This window comes from Acomys russatus, chromosome 5 (assembly GCF_903995435.1).
Source record: "Acomys russatus chromosome 5, mAcoRus1.1, whole genome shotgun sequence".
Classification (NCBI taxonomy): Eukaryota; Metazoa; Chordata; class Mammalia; order Rodentia; family Muridae; genus Acomys; species Acomys russatus.
Window position 1 is genome coordinate 20,366,445 of NC_067141.1, and position 19,477 is coordinate 20,385,921.

A 19,477-nucleotide genomic window follows, 5' to 3' on the forward strand; every position below is an offset into this window, starting at 1 on the left:
TGGCTGCCTGATCTCCTCACAGTACAAAATGCTGACCTCTCTATAGGAGAGGCAGAAGTAGCCAGGTAGCCAGGGCTGTCCACCTGCTACAGAGACCTAGGACTATGCTTTAAACAGACTGTGCTTCCTCAGAGCTCTCTGTACCTTTCTGTCCACTGATTTTCCTTTTGGAGAGAGTGTCCATGGGAAGATTTGCAGCAGGAGGCAGCTGAGCAGCTATGCACTGCACTGCTCCATGCCAGCAATGGTGGGAACCGAGCAGATCTGACTGAGTCCTGAGGATGTGTTACCTGGGATAATGGCCCCCCAGAGCCAATATAGCAACAGCCTGTCACATACAGCCTACCAGCAAGACATTCTTCCTGGCACTTTTAAAAGGTTGGAAAAAAATAAGAATAACATCTCATGGCACGTGAGAGCTATGTGATTTTTTCCCAGTGTTGGCACCCAGCCAGCCATTTGCTAAGACTTGGCACCACCATCAGGGTGGGGTTGCTGTGAGGAGGACCTGGCCCACTGAGCCTGAGAGAGGTGCTGTCTGGCTTGTTATGAAAATGGCCATGATGGGATGGTTCATGCTGTGTGTCCACAGGGGCTGTTCTGTCTCAGCCAAACACACATGGAGGTTTATTACAGAGAGGAAACCGTGTAGATGAGAATGCTAGCAATCACTTGCTGTTTACTTCCTGTGAGGAAGATGGCCCTAGATGTCTAGGGAGGATGACCTGCCTGGTAGTGGACAGGCCTGAAGACCATAGCTAAAGGCTTCCAGAGATGAAACCTTCAAGGGCAAAGGTATCAGCATGTGCTGGAGGCTTCCAGGCAATCATCTCTACCCTGTTGTCCTGCTATCCCATGAGCCAGGTGCTTGCAAGACACTGTCCATGTGAGTGTCATAGATGCAGAAACCCTCATCCTCTGCTGGCATCTCTGCAAGGACTGGACTTGGGGGATGTTTGTAAGCAGAATGCGCCCTGAGCAAACAGCCATACCTGTGGGGCAGAAATTGGCATTTTCCTTACTTGGAGGGATTTTTACCTGTCCTTGGTGAGGGCCCTTGTTGTCTGCATCCTAGTGGCCTTGGGTTAGGGTTTATCCATTGCCTTGTCTCAGCCTTGTTCTTTTCCTGGGCTCTCCTCTTTGACCAGTTTGGAGAGCAGCAGGTATTCTGATATGACTGCCTCCACGATGCCCAGAGATTGGGCTGTGTCCTGTAGCAACACTGAATCCAGCCAGCTAGTGATGCCCAGAGGAGCAGCCTAGAAAGGGATTCAGTCTTCACGGCACCATGAGCAGGGGCAGGTTGCTAACTGCTTCAAGGTCTCCCAGTGTTGAGAGACAGGAGACCTGAGGCTTGAGCCACACTGTCAGGTTTTCTTGAGTAGCAAAAGCAGCCCCACATCGGCTATGTTTCCAGTAAGAAACAAGTGTGGTCTGTCTAGCAAATAGGGCAGGAGAACTAACTCACAAAGCAGCAGCAAAAGCTAGGCTATAGTGAGCAATATACCCAACCATGCCATGCCTCAGTTTCCCCATGCCATAGAAGAACTATGTGTGTTGATACTAGTTATCAACCTGTGAATTCTCAACCTTTTGGGTCGAACAACCTTTTCACAGGGATCACCCAAGAACCATTGGAAAAGACACATATTTACATTAGGATTCATAACAGTAACAAAATTACAGTTGTGAAGTAGCAACAAAAATAATCTTATGGTTGAGAGTCGCTGTAACTCTTGAAGAACTGTTATTAAGTGGCTAAAGCATTAGGAAGGTCAAGCACTGCTGATACAGAACACAGATCACTGTGTGTGTAAGTCATCAGGGCACCTTTGTCTCCATTGCTACCCCAGAGGCTAAGTCTGAAGTGGTGCCCTCCTTGGGCAGCTTTAAACCTAGGCCCTGGCAAGCATCCAGAAGGGCATGTGTGACAGCTATGAGTGGTTGGACGGCACTAGTCCAGTGCCCCTGTATTCATGAAGCCAGGTCCTGGGCTTTGATTCTGGAGACTTCAGCTACTCAGTACATGGAAGCCATGACCCACTCTTGCTTCTGGCCACTCCAGAAGAAGCTGAGAGACATCACTTAAGCAGTATGTAAAGACCAGTAGCCAACACCCTTCTGCCTCTCCTGAGGTCCTGGGCTACCTGTGATGGACCTGGAACCCTAAGAGAGAGACAGGTATCAGAGCCTACTCTGGTGCAGAGCCACCTCCCCCCACCCCACGTCTGCCACAAACACACTTCCTGCTCTTCTTCCTGCTTCCTTCTCTACCTACCTAAGACCATCATCCAGGACCCATCAGGGACCTTGGCTGGCCTCCAGTCCCTGGAGAAGAGACTCTGAGAGTTTAGAACACACGGAGGTCTCCATGGCTCATAGGGAGCAGAGCTGGCAGAATCCCTCTGGGTTGAGTCTCTTATCTAAAGTTTGTGGCTCATCTCAATGTTCCCACTGAGTGCAGGGACAGGGGACAGTTGTCCCCACCCCACCCAGAGGTTACACAGCACAGGACTTACAAAACAAGAATTACAAGATTCTGTAATTCTGTATCCCTGGGTCTAAGTATGCCTTTAGGATTCGCTGCTGTCTCTCCCCAGGAACTCAAACTTCCAACCCTTTAAACTGCATAGTAGCAAGGACCTGGGGACCCCCTAGAGTAGGCACTAGCTTTTAGAGCACCTGGAAGGGCAGCTTGGGGGGGTGGGGGGAGGCTGAGAGCTACAGGAAAAGAAGTCAGGTGGAGGGGGAAGGGAATGCCCGGCCCCCAAAACAGGTGCCTCCCAATCACAATGCCATACCAACATCTGCCCTGTGAAAAAAAATCTTGACCTGATCCTGGTGCTCCGTCAGGCAGCCAGCCTGGACCAGGCCGTCCTGCAACAGCTGAGACCCAGTGCTCTAGCTTCTGACACAAGCCTCTGTACACTTTCCTTCTTGGCTCTCGGTTTTTTGACTCAGGCTGAGAGAAGGGGCACAACACTGGGGTTAGGGAAGACACTTTCTGCCCAGCCAGGCCCAATCCACAGGCAAGACCAGCCCTGCTGACTCATGATCAGTCTGCACCTCAGGTTCAGCATACTTGGATTTGAGAAATATTTTAATACAGGGATTGTGAAGCTTCTTCCAAAATCAATTTCCGTTTTCACCTTCCTGTTCCTGGAGCCCTCTACAGACAGGGCTCTCTTTAAAAAAAAAAAAAAAAATGAAATGAAATGAAATAACATCATCCTGTCCTCCTTTTGGGGGAAACGCTTTAATGTGAGTTGTCTGAATCTGTTGGAAGCAAGCAGCAAACCCTGGTCGGTTGTCTCTTTAAATCGACTCTGCAGTGTGACGGGCAGCGGGCCGCCCGGGCTGGGAAGAACCATTCCTGCTCTGCCGCAGGGAGCCAGGGCACGGCGCCGCCGCGGTCCGCGCCTCCCCGAGTCCCCATGGTTACAGCTCCTGCTTCCCGGCCGGTCCTTCATTCCCCTGGCTGTTGCTGCAGAAATGAGGCGCGCGCGCAGGCGGCTGGCGTCCCCCAACCCAGAGCTGGAAACTGCCTGCAGAGTGCGCATTGGATGCCTGCTCTTCTCTGCTCTTCTCGCCTCTGACTCACTCCCTCCGGGTGCAGAGCTCCCTTCCCCAGCGCAGTGCTCTGGCCACTGCCAGTCGCTAGGCTGCAGCCCTGCAATCTGTTGATAACTCCACTCACAAGCTCCAGTCTAATGCCTTTCATCATAGAAAGCTGTTCCCTAGCACGAGGGACATGCCACATCTCGCCTATGAGAAGCAAGCGTGAGACCTGTGCCTCTCCAGCTGCCTTTACCAAAATAGGTGAGAAGTTGGGTGCCTTCCTCCTGGTGTCTGAGAGGGGAAGGGGAGGGGTAGTGTTTGTGGCCAAGCCACTGGCCTGCCACAGTGTCCACTCATGAGGGCCGTTTCTGGAGCAGAAATGCTATAAGGGGTTCAAAGGACTCTTGTCTTTGGGAAGGTGGATTCTGAACAACTTTGGGTAAGTCTAGGGCTTGAAGCCCTAAGCAGGACCACGTAGTTCCAGCACCGGCAAGATTGTCCAAGTAGGAGAGAGACGTGAGCCCTCAAGGTCTGGCTTCTGCCAGGTCTGCCCAGGGAACTAAGAGATTTATTCAGGTTTATTTGATTCTCTTGATTTAAATAGACAATGTTGGTCTGTCGTGTGCAGCCTGAAATAACCAAGTTGTATTCTTATGTCGGGATGGTGAGCAGAGACTACTTAGGGGGAGGTTCCTGGCTACCAGGAGCCAGATTTCTTCCCGAGTCCAAAAGCTCAGCTTGTCACCACCTCTCTGGAGATGGTGGCTCAGATGGAGGCTGAGCCAGGGACTCCAACAGGCTCTCCAGGTTGATAGGAGCCAGAAAGGGGGCGAACCCGGTAAGGGAGTGAGCGCTCCCTGAGTACTGACCTGTGACAGGCTGGGAGAACCGCCCCCCACCCCCTTGCACTCTGACCATGCACTGTCTTTGCAGGTGGGTCAGCCTGCAGATCCTCACTCATCCTGTCACAGTCACTCTGAGGTAGCTTTCCCAGGAGCTCCACTGTGACTGCTGTCTGGGACTTGACCTTCCAGATGGCCATGGAGGCCAGAGGGGAGAAGGGCGCAACATAGTGGTGGTCGCTGCCAGCCACCCCACCGGTACTCTTGCCTCCCTAACTCTGCAGGGCTCGTGGTGAGTACACAAACCAAGGGTCCAAGAGCTCAGGCCAAAACCTTGCCATTCACACCAGATAAAGGGCTACCACCTCTGTGAAGTGGAGGAGGCCTGGGCAGGAAAGTAAGTTATGGGTGGTTAGGCAGTTAGCAATTGTCCAACGTGTGCTTAGTCCTGGGGTGGGAGAGTGCTATGGCGGTGGTGCTGAGGGCAGCAGGGTCTGGCTGCCCTGGGTCTCTGGCTGCCAGCCAGGGTCTGTCTGCTCACTGGCTCACTTGGTGCTGTTCATACTAATTAGCTGCAGGCACACGGCAATGTCGAATCATTTAATCAACAGAGTGGCATCCATCCACAGGGCTCTTGTCTATGCCTGGGAAACCTTGTCTGGTCCCAGACTAGGTTTCCTCCCATTCATGGGAGGCCTCAGTCAGGTCACCAGGTTCTTCCCGCTGTCTCTGCTCCTCAGGGAGTCCGGTGGCCTCAGCAGTTCCGGCTACAACAAGAGGGGGAAAAGATAATTCTCTCACTAGGAAGGGATAAGGACAGTGTGGTCAGTGGGTTGGAACAGTATTCAAGACACAGTGGGGCCCTTGCTGAAGGCTCCTACGAGCTTTTGTTGTGGTTGCTGCCTAGTAGTCTCCAGAAAAGCTGACGGCTGAGTAAATAATGCATTGTGTATGCTCTTAAGGGACAGCTGACATGGGCAGCTCAGGCTAGGGTGCGTGCTGAGAATGCCAATCACCACCAAGATAACATGTCTGTAGCCAAGACATGGGCACAGGTGCCTCGGTGCATGCCGGTATGCCTGCCTAGTGAGGGTTGTTCATTCCGAGCCACTGCTCTCACTTGCTTCCTGCTCCATTCAAAATGCCCAAGAAGAGAGATCCCGATACCCAAATCCACATCACTTCAGCATTGTTGGCTGAGGCAAAGGTTGTGCCCATGCTCCCTCCTGACCCCAGCAAGGTTACCTGTTCCAGGCACTGGCAGCTCTCAAAGGAGAGCAGTCTGGGCTCAAGGATCCTTTGGCCTCTGCCTCTGTCTCCTACTGCCCCGAGGTGCCACACCCAACATGGCTACCAGCCCTCCGTTGTGGCTTTCATTCTCATGATGTTTGCAAAATGGAAACCTGCCCTCGGCAGATAATAGGCAAACTGATTGGAGATTCGCGAGGCATGGGTAGGCCGCAGTGCCCACCCCGTGGGACCCACCGGGCAGAATCTAGCTGCCTAGCTCAGCCCTGCCTTCTCAAACTCCTTACAAGGCCCTGGCTCTCGCCTGCACTCATGTCTCTATGCAAGAAGTGCCTTCCCTCTGTTCCCTTTTGCCTCCATGTGCAGGACTCACAGCAGTTGCCAACAGCCTTGTGGACATTTCTGGTCCACATAGGCCCATGCCAGACTTCAGAAGCCCGGGGCTGCCCATCATGAATGAGCCACGCTGTACATGCCTCCCTGGCAACCTGGCCTGGAGCCTCTGGATACTTAGAGGTTTTAGTACAATCACGTGAGAGTTTCCAAGTACCTGAGAAACACAGAAAGTATGGGGTGGACCACTTGAGATGCCCTACCCTCTGTCTGTCTACAGACTGTGGTGGAGGTGCTGGACAGGTCACATGGGACCCAGGGACACAGTGCTCGGTGGTTCTGAGACTGCTTGACCATGGCTGAGGCACCATGGCTACCTGCACTGTGCCTACTGGAACTTCTCCATCACATGTGCAGCAGAGAGCCACCTTCTTGCTCCAGGGCTTAGGACACAGCTAGCGGTCTTCTGAACCATGTCCCAGGGCTTAAACGAGCCCTGGACTGGAGCCTCCTTCATTTAGGCCATGCTATGCTCCTCTTCCTAAACATTATCCTTGTCTGATTCTCCCTATGTGAAGCCGAGGGCACCTCTGTCCCTCTCAGGGCATCTGTGTCACAGCAGATAACCCACTCAGAAGCAAACTAGCTTGTTTCTACCATAGGCACTACTGCTTAGTAATTCCAGCAGACACGCAGACATGAATGGTCTTGCCCTCTGTCACCTGTGATTCTCACAGTTAGCACCAAGAAAGCATGCTCTCGGAGAGAACAAAGTGATACCTGTGACTGACAGGGAGAGAGAGTTGTTCAGCATCTGCCTTCTTCTCTCTGCTGGTCCCTGAGAGCCTCCACATTTGGTTGGGCTAACTAAGGCACTCTCCACCAGCATAGCTCTCGTTTTCTGGCAACTAGAGGTGAGGAACTAAACAAGATAGGCTGACGCGACAGATGTATTCTGCTGTGGTATAGGGTGTGTGTGTGTGTGTGTGTGTGTGTTACAGAATAGTGTGATACGGAAGGCAGAATGAGGTGGGGTCGGGTATGAAGTGTGAGATGGTGTGACACAGAAATGTGGTGTAGGGTGTATGGTATAGGACTGTGGTGGAGATATGTAGTATGGGGTATATAGTGTGGGCTGTGTGGTGTGGGCTGTGTGGTGTGGGCTGTGTGGTGTGGGCTGTGTGGTGTAGATCTGTGGTGTGGGCTGTGTGGTGTGGGCTGTGTGGTGTGGGCTGTGTGGTGTGGGCTGTGTGGTGTGGGCAGATGTGGGTTGTAGGTGCGTGTCGTGGCATGTATGGCACAGGCTGTGTGCTGTGGGATGTGTGCTGTAGGCGTGTGATATTGAACAGTGTGGCATGGGATATGTGGTAAAGATGTATAGTACGGGATGTGGGTGTAAAATACAGAGTGTGGCGGTGTGCTGCAGGGTGGGATGGAGTGGGCCGTGTGGAACAGAAAGGTATAACATAAAATGTATGGTACGAGATGTGTGATTCGGACTAGTTTGGGATGGGATGTATGGTGTAGGACGTGGGATGTGTGCTAGAGGACTTATGGTGTAAGATTTATGGTACACGTGTGTAGTGTTAGGTGTGGGGTGTAGAGTGTGTGGTGGACATGTGTGATGCGTGATATACAGCTGTGGTGTGAGGTGATATGTATGGTGCACACTGGTGTAATATGCAATATATGGTATGTGTGGTATAAGATTGGGGTAGAGACTAGTGTGGTGCGGGATATGCGGTGTGCAATGTGTGCCGTTGCATATGTGGAGTGTGACATGTGGTGCAGATACAAGGGGGATGTGTGGCTGGGATGAGTGGTGGGATGTGGGACGTGACATGTGGTGCAGACGTGTGGTGGGATGTGTGGTATACAATGTGTGGCATGGAGTAGAGTGATAGAGTGTGGGGTTTTGTTGCGTATAATAATGCAGTATTAAATATGTGGTGGGGGTGTATGGTATGGAGTGTGTGGGGTGGGGTGTGTAGTAGCACTGTGTGCTGCTGAGTCCATTGGGTTGAATAGTGTGATACGGGAAGTGTTGTGTAGGATTGTGTGGTGGTGGCGGCTGTTATGGAGTGGATGGTGTGGGGTGTAAGGTATAGAACGGTGTCACATAAAATGTACGGGGTGGAATGTGTGGGGTAGAGTGTGTGCAATGGTGCAAAGCGTGTGTGGTGCGGGACGTGTGATATGTAACGCTGCAGTGGTGTAAACTGGGAGTGTTGGGTCGGGCCTATCATCTCAAAATGCAGGAGGCTAAGGCAAGAAATTTGACATGCGTCTGAGGCCAGCCTGGGCTACGTAGCAAGACCTTGTCTCGAAAACAAAAGAAGGGAAGACGTCGAGTGTTAGTGACAGAAGCAGTGGTCATTTGGACGGTGTGTAGAATCACATGGAGTAGATGGCAAGGAGTGAGGTGGCAGCAGATGTACGACCTTGTGTGATGGGGCATTGTGGAGTCACATTGTGTGGCACAACCTAGGACAGAGCACTGCAGTGTGGGGTGGTAGTATGGGCTGGCATGGTGAGGAATGGTGTGCTGTGAGTTGTGTAATGTGGACTTGCATGGTACGGGATGACACAATGTGCCTTATGATGTCGTTTCTTGAAACACTGTGATATAGGACGGTCTGGAATAAAGTAGCATAGAGTAGGGTGGGAAGGGTTAAGATATCATTGGGTAATGGGTTACTATGGGATGGCATAGAGACACAACCAATGGGATATGATGGTTAGTGTGCTGGGAACATGTGGGACTGGGCCATGTCCTGTGGGGTGACAGTGTAGATGGTGTGGTGTGGGGACATGTGATACGGGATAGTGCCATGCGGGATGGCATGGTGTGGGGTGACATAGTTGGAATGCTGTGATGTGGTGTTGGCTCCTGGCTCCCTGTAATTGTAATATTTGCGTCTAGCTGATCAGGTGCTGCTCCTGTGTGTTGGTTGTGACAATGCCATGGCTTGGCTTGGCTCTAAGCACTATTAACAGCAGTAGCAACCATGGCAGTTGGTGCTTTCACAGAGAACTCTGCTGGTCCTCACTTGCCCAGGGCTCACCATGCTGCCACTGGATTGTCCTTAGCCACATTTGACAAGGACACAAGGTCTTGGCTAGCCCCCTGCTTGGGGTCAAAGATCCTGATATGTGATATATTTGCAACACTCTTTGTGTCTGCTGTGTCCATATTAAAAAATGACAGGGAGGGGACTAAAAATCCACAACTGCCTAAAACATGAGTTCAATCCACAGAACTGACATAAAAGTGAGAGTTGTTCTCTGACTTCCTCACAGGACCCATGGCATGCGCGTAACCCCCCCCCCCCCCCCGACACACACACCATGGTAATAATCAATTAAATCAAGAGCTATAACTTAAAATGCCAAAGGCGCTGGAAAGGTGCATAAAGGGTAAGCCGTCAACCCCTGGCTCTGCAGCTCTACGAAACTCAACCCCAAGGCAGGGCCTTCCTCCCCACAGTACCTGAGGGTCACAAAAACTGGCAGTGGGAAACTTTCAGATGCACAGGAAAAGCTTTACCTGTGTGCAATCAGCTCTGGAACAATGGGTGAGGGCACATCTGGAGCCCCAAGCTATGAAAAATTTATGAACCCAAATGTGATGATGGGTTCATTTGAACCTAGGCGCGCTGTGGTGCTCGGGAGTGAGCAAATGGCCTGATGGATGTGATAACCATGTTGATGAGCAGTTCAGAACTTCTGCTCTCACAGGTATATTCTTTCTTTTTGGCAGGGGGATTGTTATTGTTGGTTTTTGCTTTTGTTTTTTTGCTTTATTTGGTTTGTTTTCCTTTTTATTTTTGTTCCTTCCAAGGTCTGAACGCCTGGAAATGCCTCCTCAAAGCTACCTCTCTGTCACACAGAGCTTTTCCCATCTCAGCATCCCCCTGAACTATCCACATTAAGAAAAGAAGGAAAGCTCCATGATGCTCTTCAAAAGGCCTCTCTTCAAGTCTCTTCAAGATTTCACCACCCCATGTATCTCTCTAAAAAGAAAACCCCGGCAAACTATATTCATGTAACATACAGCTGGTGTTTTGAGCGATTGAGTGACTTAGCTTCTGCTTTTCCCATGGAAGGCTGATCAATTGATAAGATCCAGTGATCACCCAAAAGACAGGCAAGGAAATGCATCCTGCTCTATCAAAACCAATCTGGGTTGGCACAGGACCAGAGAAGCAAACAGAACCGAGAAAAGCAAGAGCAATTGCGCCGAGCACAGCCACTTGCATTGGTGATCCCAGCACTTGGAAAGCCGAGGCAGCCACAGAGTTAGACCTCATCCCAAAACAAAAACCACAGATGGAGACCGGGAAGACTACCCAGGAAAACTGAGTGGAAAGAGAACCTAAGGCTGAGGAGATGACTCAGTGGGTAAGACAACTGGCTGTGCAAACACTAGAGCCTGAGTTCAAAGCTATCACTCATGTGAAAATCCAGGCATGGACGCATGCATGCTCCTGAAACCCCAGCAAAGGCAGAAGGAACTGGCCATGCGGCTAGCTCCAGTTTCAGTGGGAGGCTGTCTCAAAGAAATAAGGCAGACAGTGGTAAAGGAGGGCACCTGACAGTCTCCTCAGGCTTCTGCACACATATATGTGTGTGCATCACACACATACACCATAATACACACTCACATACAGAGCCACACAAAATAAATAAATAAGTAAGGAGAAGGGAAGGGAAGATGAGAGGGAGGAAGGGGAGAGAGAGAAGACACCAGAAGAGGAACCAGAAGGACCCAGTTGCCCCCCTCTACTTAAAGTTCCCAGGTCAGAGAGCAATGTGCCTTCAGAACCTGCAACCCCAGGCTCAAAAGATTCCTTTTCCACTTGTCACTGTCACCAAGAGTGTTTATATTACTTAATTGAACTCTCTTCCCCCTTCTGTTCTTTCTTCTTGTCCTGTGCAACTTCCTAACTCCTTTTGGCAGAACAAGCCTATACATCAACTAAAATAAAATGACCGCGTGAAGGGAAGCCATGCTAAGAAAGGATATCTGTTACTGTATGTTAGGGCAGGTGTCTTGGTCACTACTCTATTGTTAGGAATACACCATGACCAAGGCAACCCTTGTAAAATGAAAACATTTAATTGGGGTGCTTGCTTACAGCTTCAGAGTTTTAGTCTATTATCATCATGGCAGCTTGGCTAAGAGCTACATACTGATCCTCAGGAGACACTGGGCTTGGCATGGGATTTTGAAACCTCAAAGCCCAGCCCATGACACACTTCCTTCAATAAGGCCATACCTTCTAATCCTTTCAAATCTGCTGCTTGCTGGTGACTAAGGATTCATGAGCCTGTGGGGGCCATTCTTATTCAAGCCACCTCAGTGGGGATATTCATGGGACTGTTGACCGAGCAGCCAGATTAAGGGGAAAGTCAGTAGAGACTAGTCCAAAGTGGCTTCTAAAGCAATCAACCCAATCCTGCAGCCAATGCAAGCAGTACAGCACCTGGACCTAGATGGCTAGGAGCAGCCTTTATCCCTCGCTGAAATTTACCCTGATTCTATGGGTTCTCTGGGATGGCCTTCCTTCCCCTCTTACTGGATCTGCAAGTTCTTTTCCTATTTACTGCCGATAGTATCACCCAACAGTCCTGGGGGAGTAAGCAGAAAGTGTGACCCAGTGGCCAGTGAACAGAAAACAGAAACCATTCTGGAGGCTCCCAGGCTGCTCTCTGGTGTGGTTTTTCACTAGGCCGGCCTGCATCCTGATAGTTCAATATTCATGCTGTCATCAGAGAAGGGAGGAGACTTCCAGGAATCAGAATGCCACCTCTTTTCTCCCCTGACTTGGTTATATTCAGATCTGTGACAGCGTGGTGGGTGTATCTGTATCACTGTAATGAGATGATAATGAGCTCAGCATCCTCTGGAGTGTCAACATGACCTCTACATCAGACCTCACTGATGTGGAGCTCCTGTGGAACGTGTGTGGGAACTGGGTAGCCGGCAGCCAGGAGCATGTGGTCACCAGCATGTTAGCTGTAATTTGTGGGGGCAAGTGACAGCTGGCTGGACAACAGGCTTTGGTCATTTGAGAGTGACCTAGGAGCCAAGCTCTGCTCACCGTCGCTGCTCCAAAGAGTGCTCTGGCTCCAGAGCTGCAAAGGGACTGTCCTCAAGCCAGGCAGCTTTTGCCTGACCCCATGTCAGATCACTGGAATCTTGCCCAAAGAACATTTGCACAGTAGACTCCTTGAGAGGAACTTGCCCATGTGTGAACTTTAAAATATGAAATGCATCTCCATTTTGCATTGCCTACTTTGAATTTTAAATGTCACCTCTAAAAATGCAGAAAGGCACTGCTCATCATTCTGGTACAAATAAGCAGAAAGCCAGACCAAACCCCATTTCTTACCAAGCTCGTTGGTCATTCCCTGGGTCATCCTGTCCCTAGCCTCTGAAGTCTGTCTTCACATAAGTGATGACTCCAACCCCCTCCAAGCCTAATCTCCCAAGCTTACAGAGCCACCAAAGGCTTAGAAGCCTCCCCCTGTGAATATCCACCTGAAAATGAGCCCCTCAGGCCAAGGCCGTGTGACCCCATCCACACAGCATCCTTTTAAAAAAATCACTTCACAGCAATCAAGGTCTCTGAGCATTCTGCTTGCTACATGAAGACAGTTCTGCTTTCATTCCCACCTTCACCCACCCCTAAGACAAGATTTCTCTATGTAACAGAGCCCTGAGTGTCCTGGACACACTTTGTAGACCAGGCTGGTCTTGAACTCACAGAGATCCACCTGCCTCTGCCTCTGCCTCTGCCTCCCAAGTGCTGACATTAAAGGCATACACTGGCTGACAGTTCTACTTTCTTATTAGGCCTCCAATGGGGCTTTGTTATATGAATTCAAGCCATAGATAGGAGTATCCAAATTTGGGTGTTCCTATAGGGCCTGAGGATGAGAATGTGCAATACTGCCCCCAACGTAGAACACTGGGGATACCGCAGATATTGCTCTGGTTATAGCTGAGCCCCCTCTGCCCTCCAGGCTGCCCCCAGGTCCTTCCCATCATAAGCGTCTGATACCACCAGGAATGCAAGCCCCTGTGACACCGTCACACCCCATACACACAGGGACAGTGACCATATGGAAGGCCATTGAAGACTTGTAAGCCACGGGCTTTCATTGTAGAGTTGTAGAGTTTTACTTCCAAAGAAAGGACTAGGTGCAAGAAAATGGAAACTCTCTTGCTCTCTCTCTCTCTCTCTCTCTCTCTCTCTCTCTCTCTCTCTCTCTCTCTCTCTCTCTCTCTCGCTCTTGCTCTCTCTCGCTCTCTCTCTCTCTCATATTCTCTCATTTGCTAACAACAATGGTCAAAATGCTAAGACTCCCATAAAAGGACTCATGTGCATAGGAACATGGAGATGTCACTTGGGACCAGTTGAACCCCAAGTTCTTAAAGCCCCGTGGGGCACTCCATCTCCCTGTAGCACGGGCTCCTCAGGAGCATGAGCATCCTGATCTCACCAGCAAGCATACTCTACATGACTCAGGAGTTGGCTTCTGTCTGACAGGAAGCAGCTGACAGGAAGCAGCTGAGCCGAGACAAACAGAATAATGGCCTTGATGCTCACAGGGGTCACAGAGTGTCCTCTGTCACCCCATGGAACATTCCCTGCAGACAGATGCCAAGAAAGTAAACCCATGCGGCCCAAGCATCCTGTAGGAGGCAGCACTATGCTGGGTCTGGGACTTTCCACTTAGCACACTACAGGAAAGCATCTGAGGCCTTGTTTTTCGAGACAGGGTTTCTCTGTGTAGCTTTGTCTGCCCTGGACTCGCTTTGTAGACCAGGCTGGCCTCGAACTCACAGAGATTCATCTGCCTCAGCCTCCCCAAGTGCTGGAATTACAGGTGTGTACCACTGCTCTGGCTTCACTCAAGAGATCTTTCTTTTTTTAAGATTTAATATATATATATATATATAGTGTTCTGCTGCAGGCCAGAAGAGGGTACCAGATCTCATTATGGAAGTCATCATATGATTGCCGGGAATTGAACTCATGACCTTTGGAATAGCAGCCAGTGCTCTTAACCTCTGAGCCATCTCTCCAGCCCCACTCAGGAGATCTTAATGGAGGCTCTTATTACTTTCAGAGTGAGATGGTCTCTGGCCATATTCCTGAAAAATACCCATGAGTAAATGTCCTAAGTATGCCACATAACTGAGCTGAGCCACCAGACTAGGTATTAGATGTCCAGAAAAGGCTGGCTGAAGGCACACTCCTTAGAAACACTCACCCCCTTCAGAAACTGCCAACTTGTTGCAGGTCCCTTGTCCTCACTCGGGCACAGGCTCCTCCTGCAATTGTTGCCTGGCCAGCTCTTTTGGGGGCTTCCTGAGGTAGAAATATGATGGCACTATAGGGCATTCTTCCTTAGCTGGGCCAGCCTGTAAATATCCAGACTGCGTATTTCCCTTCCCAGGGCCTTGGGCTGAGTATGGGGCATTTCCTGGTCAGGAGGATAGGATGTGGGCGTCTCCAATGGAGGAAAGTAAAATGTACCTGCACTAGGGTTAGCTTTGCCGTGTCTTATTAGGAAATCGTGACCTAGGATGGACACAAGCTACCTGGCTTCCCACCCCTTGAGCCCCCCATGTCTTCCAGAGAGTTGTTCATGTGCCTTCTGTGTCCACACCTACCCCTCAGACTTCTGCCCTGCACCATCTACGGCCAGAAGTGTAATGGGTATGAGGACACTGTGGAGACTAACCCTGGCTATCCACCAATTAGGTGTCTCTTCAAGGTCAAGCAGAGACTTGACTCTCTTGCCCTAAACACAGCAGCAAGGACACATCCACACCAGGGCCCCAAGGATTTCCTCTGTGTTGCCCTACCACAGGAAAACCATGCTTTCATTTGACCTGTGACCTTGAACCCTTGACTTCAGTTCTGATACACAGTAAGGGTCCCGAGGTCATATCTATTGGTCATAACAACTGCTCAGGTTAATGCCACTAAGACCTGCTAAAACATGATGGAGATTCCTCCAGGGAGCCATTTAAAAGCAAAATGTCAATGAGTGTGGGTGCAGAAGCAGGTAGGGAGGCTAGTGTTCCGTGGCTTCTCTGAAGGCAACAGACACACATGCAGGGAAAGCAGGCACGTGCCTGCCCTCTGCCAGTGACATAAATAGAAAGAAGGCTAGAGGCCAGTATGGGCACTGTGGAAATGCTACCTTTGGGAGTTGCTCTCAGAGTCAGAGGAAGATGCTGTCAGCTGAGCAGCCCTGGGAAGACACCAACCACACGTGGGCTCCTAGGATACTACGCCTCATACCCTGCATGTGTAGCCACTAAACAAAGTCCCTCTCTGCTACTGGCTGACCCCTCCTGAGATACCTGGAAAATCATATAAAGAATCCTAGCCATGTCAGTCACTCAAGTCTCTGCTTCCTTCCCAGGATTTGAAGACTGTCCTCTCCCTGCCCCAGTACCCAGGGGAGTTCCTGCACCCCGTGGTGTATGCCTGCACTGCAGTCATGCTCCTGTGCCTCCTTGCCTCTGTCATCACCTACATCCTCCATCAGAGGTAAGGAAGCCCACCTCACCCTACCCAGCACAGTGGCTGCAAGGGCACAGTAATAGAGAAAACCTAATCTTTCCATCCGTGGGCTCTGGCCATCTTTTATTGTTAATTATTTATTTTGCCTACACATATGTATATGTTCTGTGTATGTGCCTGGCACCCAAGGAGGCCAGTAGAGGGCATCTAATCCCCTAGACTGGGGTTAAGGATGATCATAAGCCACCATGTGGATGCTGAAAACAGCTAAGCCATTCTCTAGCCCTCACTCGGCCTTCTTAACAGCAACCTTTGTGTTCTTGTAAAACTGTGTGAAATAAATCTGTCCTGGAATAAAAACATGTTGGCTCCAACATCCTAGGAGGCCACAGTCAGGCTTGCAGAGTCCTTGAAGTTGCTGTCTACTGTGACTTTTTATCTCTTAGATAAAAAGTCTTCTAGAGAGATGTCTACTTCTGAGTTTGTTTCTGGCTGCCTGGGTCTGGAAACGGGGATGTGTGTGTGTGTTGTGTGGTGTGTGTGTGTGTGTGTGTGTGTGTGTGTGTGTGTGTGTGTGTGTGCGCGCGCCTGAGTACCTAGAAGATGCACCAGGAAATAGGAGGAGGGGTCCACAGCCAAACCCATAACCAAAATTACTAGTAATACAAGCGGAGGCTTGGTATGTCAAGACCACTGTTAGGGGAGAGGATTGGCCCAAAACTGTTCTGTCTATTTTGGCAGATCAAGCCAAATTACCACAGAGTGGTTAGTTGACAACAATGGCTAGAATAGAAATTGTTTCTTCGTAGTTCTAGAAATTGGAAGTCAGGAGTGAAGAGGCTGAGCAGGCTTGGTGTCTGATGAGAACTCATATCTTTGTTCATAGATGTTTCTCTCTCTCCTTCTCTCTCTCTCTCTCTCTCTCTCTCTCTCTCTCTCTCTCTCTCTCTGTCTTCTAATGGTATAAAGAGAAGGGTATAGCTTAGGGGTCTCTTTGATAAGGCTGCTAAACCTATTCATGAGAATTCTGTCCCCAACAACCATTTCCTAATGTCAGAATGCTGGCCATTAAGTTTCAACAGAGACTTTGGGAAGCACACCCAGACCACAGAAGCTGGAGGAAGAGACTTAGGTACGCAACCACGATGGAGTCAAAGCCATAGGCTGAGCCATGCTGGCTCTGCCCTAGCTGGTAACCATGGAGATTATCATAACCAATGGAACCATAGTCTGACCCTCTCTGTGAATTGAACATCTGCTTAGAGAGAGAAGAAGCTGTGCCAGCATTAAGAGCATGATGTCCCCCTCTGAGACCCTAGACAACTCAGTCTCTGTCAAATGGCCACAGGGATAGAAACTCCACAAAGGCCTTTCCAAGCACTGCACCAGTGGGAAGCTGCCGAGGTGGACAAGGCCAGGTCGTCTATCTTTCTCATGGCCTGATCCTCTGGACGGGTTGCTCCCAGCCCTACTGAAGGCCTACGGTTCCCATCTCGGAATACAAGGGTGGTATTCCTAGGCTCTTCTCTGAACCAGTGGTTTTTAACGTGAAGTCTCTGTTTCCCGCAGTGCCATCCGGATAAGCCGGAAAGGCCGGCACGCACTCCTCAACTTCTGCCTCCACGCGGCTCTGACCTTCACGGTGTTTGCTGGCGGCATCAATCGCACCAAACACCCCATCCTATGCCAAGCGGTGAGTGTTGCCTTCTGGGTGCTAAAACACAAAAGAGTGCATGCCAGCTTCCTCATCACAGGGGAAATGTATGTTCATTTGCTTATAAAATGATGCCTTGGTGTTTGTTCAGCTGCTGCTCCCAAAGGAAAGAGTGAGGTTCTACAGTGGGCCCATATTATAATCCCATTCCATCTGAAGCAAGGCCTTTTGCCCAACATTTGGCCATTTGAAATAATTTTATTTTTTACTAGAGCAACTTATCTAAGGACTAGTGGGCCACATACCCAGACATATACTGCCCAGCAAATGGTGAACTTCATCAGAATGGGGACATGATGCCTCTCTCAAAGGCCGGTGAGACAGGCCCTGGAGTGGTGTGAGTGAGACCTCCCAGGGCTGACTTCACCTTGCCAGCACATCTGCCAGCCAATAAGTACCAATAGCAGCAAAGGCTCTATCTCCACATGGACCAGGCAGAGCATCCCAGGCATCTCTGCTTTCTCTTAGGAGAAGGAAAACTTTGAAACACCTAGCACGGAAAAGAATAGCAACACCACAAGGCAGACCATCTTTACACATGTGGCCTGGTTTATACTGGCTTAAACTGGGAAATAGAAATGACCTGTGGCCTGAGGCTAAGATGATGCTAGAGAGATTCCTTCCAAAGCCAAGCCCAGGACCATCCTGTTGGGTTGAGGTTCTCGGGTGGAGGAGTCTGTGTCTGTCCTGCTCCACACCTAGGCTTTATAAGTGAGGCCAGTCAGGGATGCAAGGACCTAGAGCAAGTTACCAAAACCTTTGGTGGTTTCTGTCATTTCGTTGCCAACATCTTCCCTGCTCCATAGGTCCTCAGATAGCCCAAACTGTTGCAAATTGAGCAAATAGTTATTGGCAGCTGCAGAAATGACTCCAGCCAACTTTAGGGCTGTATGGCCCATATCAATGACAAGAAACACTCTGACACTTCCCCAGCCTCTCCCATGACCTGCCCTCCTGCATGGGGAGCTAGCTACAGGGGATGTTCCCAGAGCAGCCTGGCTAAAAGAACACACTGTCCTACCTCCCTGGTTGCCAGCCAGACCAGCCTAGCTCAGGCAGGCTTAAACTGACCCAGCCACTCCTACTGTTTCCCTGCACTGGCCGCATTTGAGGCCCAGAGCATTCTTTCTGTGAGGATGATGGCCACACCTGAAAGACACAACTCATGCTCTTGTCTCCTGGGCACCAAATGTATGTGACTGTGTGACACATCTAACCCCAGGAAGCTGGGCCGTTACCCAGGCCTGGGCCAGACAAGCAGAAGAGGCAATACCGTGTGCCTGAATAGAAGGGAGGGAAGTCAGTTCCCTCCGTCGCTGCCTCTGTTAAAAGCTGGAAACAGCCACAGTGAGGGCTAGGAAATCCCACTCAGTCCTGCTATAAAAGCCTGCCCAGAAGCCATTGAAAAGGCAATTGAGTAGGTCGTTATCTTTATGTCTTCACTCTGCCATCAAGTGTTGCACAGCTGGGGCTCACTGGCCACACAGCCATTGGATCATCTTAGCCCCTCCATAAAATCCAGCACTGGCCCCAGGCTCAGGACAGCCCCCAAGAAGCCCCAGGGATCCAGGTACCCATGACATTCCAGAATTCCACTGGGGTAGGACCTGGAAGAGAGGTTTGGTAGGCGGGGACAAATGAGCTGGGAACAGCCACTGAGCTAAGATCTATAAGGGCCTCACTTGGGTGGGAAGTCCTTATTAACAAGTCTGGGACTCCCAGTGATGGACTGGTTCCTGTGTGCTGGAGTCGGGTGGACTGCAGCAAACAGACACCTCCTGGTCTCCTGTGGCTTTTCCTGAAATGGCCAGCCTCCATTCATCCCTCACTTGGCAACACACCTGCCAGGCACAGGCAGTGTTAGGGGCCTGTTAGTGGGACCAACATCTGCCAGGCTATGTCAGGGGAAGTTGTGGACAGCCAACTAAGGACCAAAAAAGCCACAAGGCAGGTGACCTTTTGGAGATACTGAACTGCTGCAGGGGCAGGAGAGTGGGGGAGAACTCAGGACAAACAAGAGCTAAAGGGTAGGGAGTGCAGTGCCCACAAAGCACTCCAGGTGACAACCTCCACCACACCATGTCTCCATGCCTATAAGCAGAAGTGAGGGTGTCTGTTGCTTCTGAGGCTTCTGTGAACCTGAAGCCAGGCTGGTTTTAATCAGAAGCCTGGCAGGACAGAAAGCTAGGCCAGCTTACGCAGCTGTGTACATCTGCTCCCCCTTCCTGCCTGCT

The 19,477-nt window shown here is 50.5% G+C and overlaps 1 protein-coding gene across 2 annotated transcripts in view; it reads left to right on the forward strand.

Annotated features, from left to right (window-relative positions):
* The first annotated feature begins 3,301 nt into the window (after positions 1–3,301).
* Positions 3,302–19,477, forward strand: part of Adgra1 (adhesion G protein-coupled receptor A1) — a 40,273-nt gene continuing 24,097 nt past the window's right edge. The window contains exons 1-4 of one of the 2 annotated variants that reach the window (XM_051145551.1): positions 3,302–3,819; positions 9,823–10,382; positions 15,429–15,556; positions 17,099–17,222. In XM_051145551.1, coding sequence (XP_051001508.1) covers positions 10,371–10,382; positions 15,429–15,556; positions 17,099–17,222 — 264 coding nt within the window. In that variant the 5' untranslated portion in view covers positions 3,302–3,819; positions 9,823–10,370. The remainder of the gene's footprint in view (positions 3,820–9,822; positions 10,383–15,428; positions 15,557–17,098; positions 17,223–19,477) is intronic. The other variant, XM_051145552.1, reaches the window with a different exon arrangement.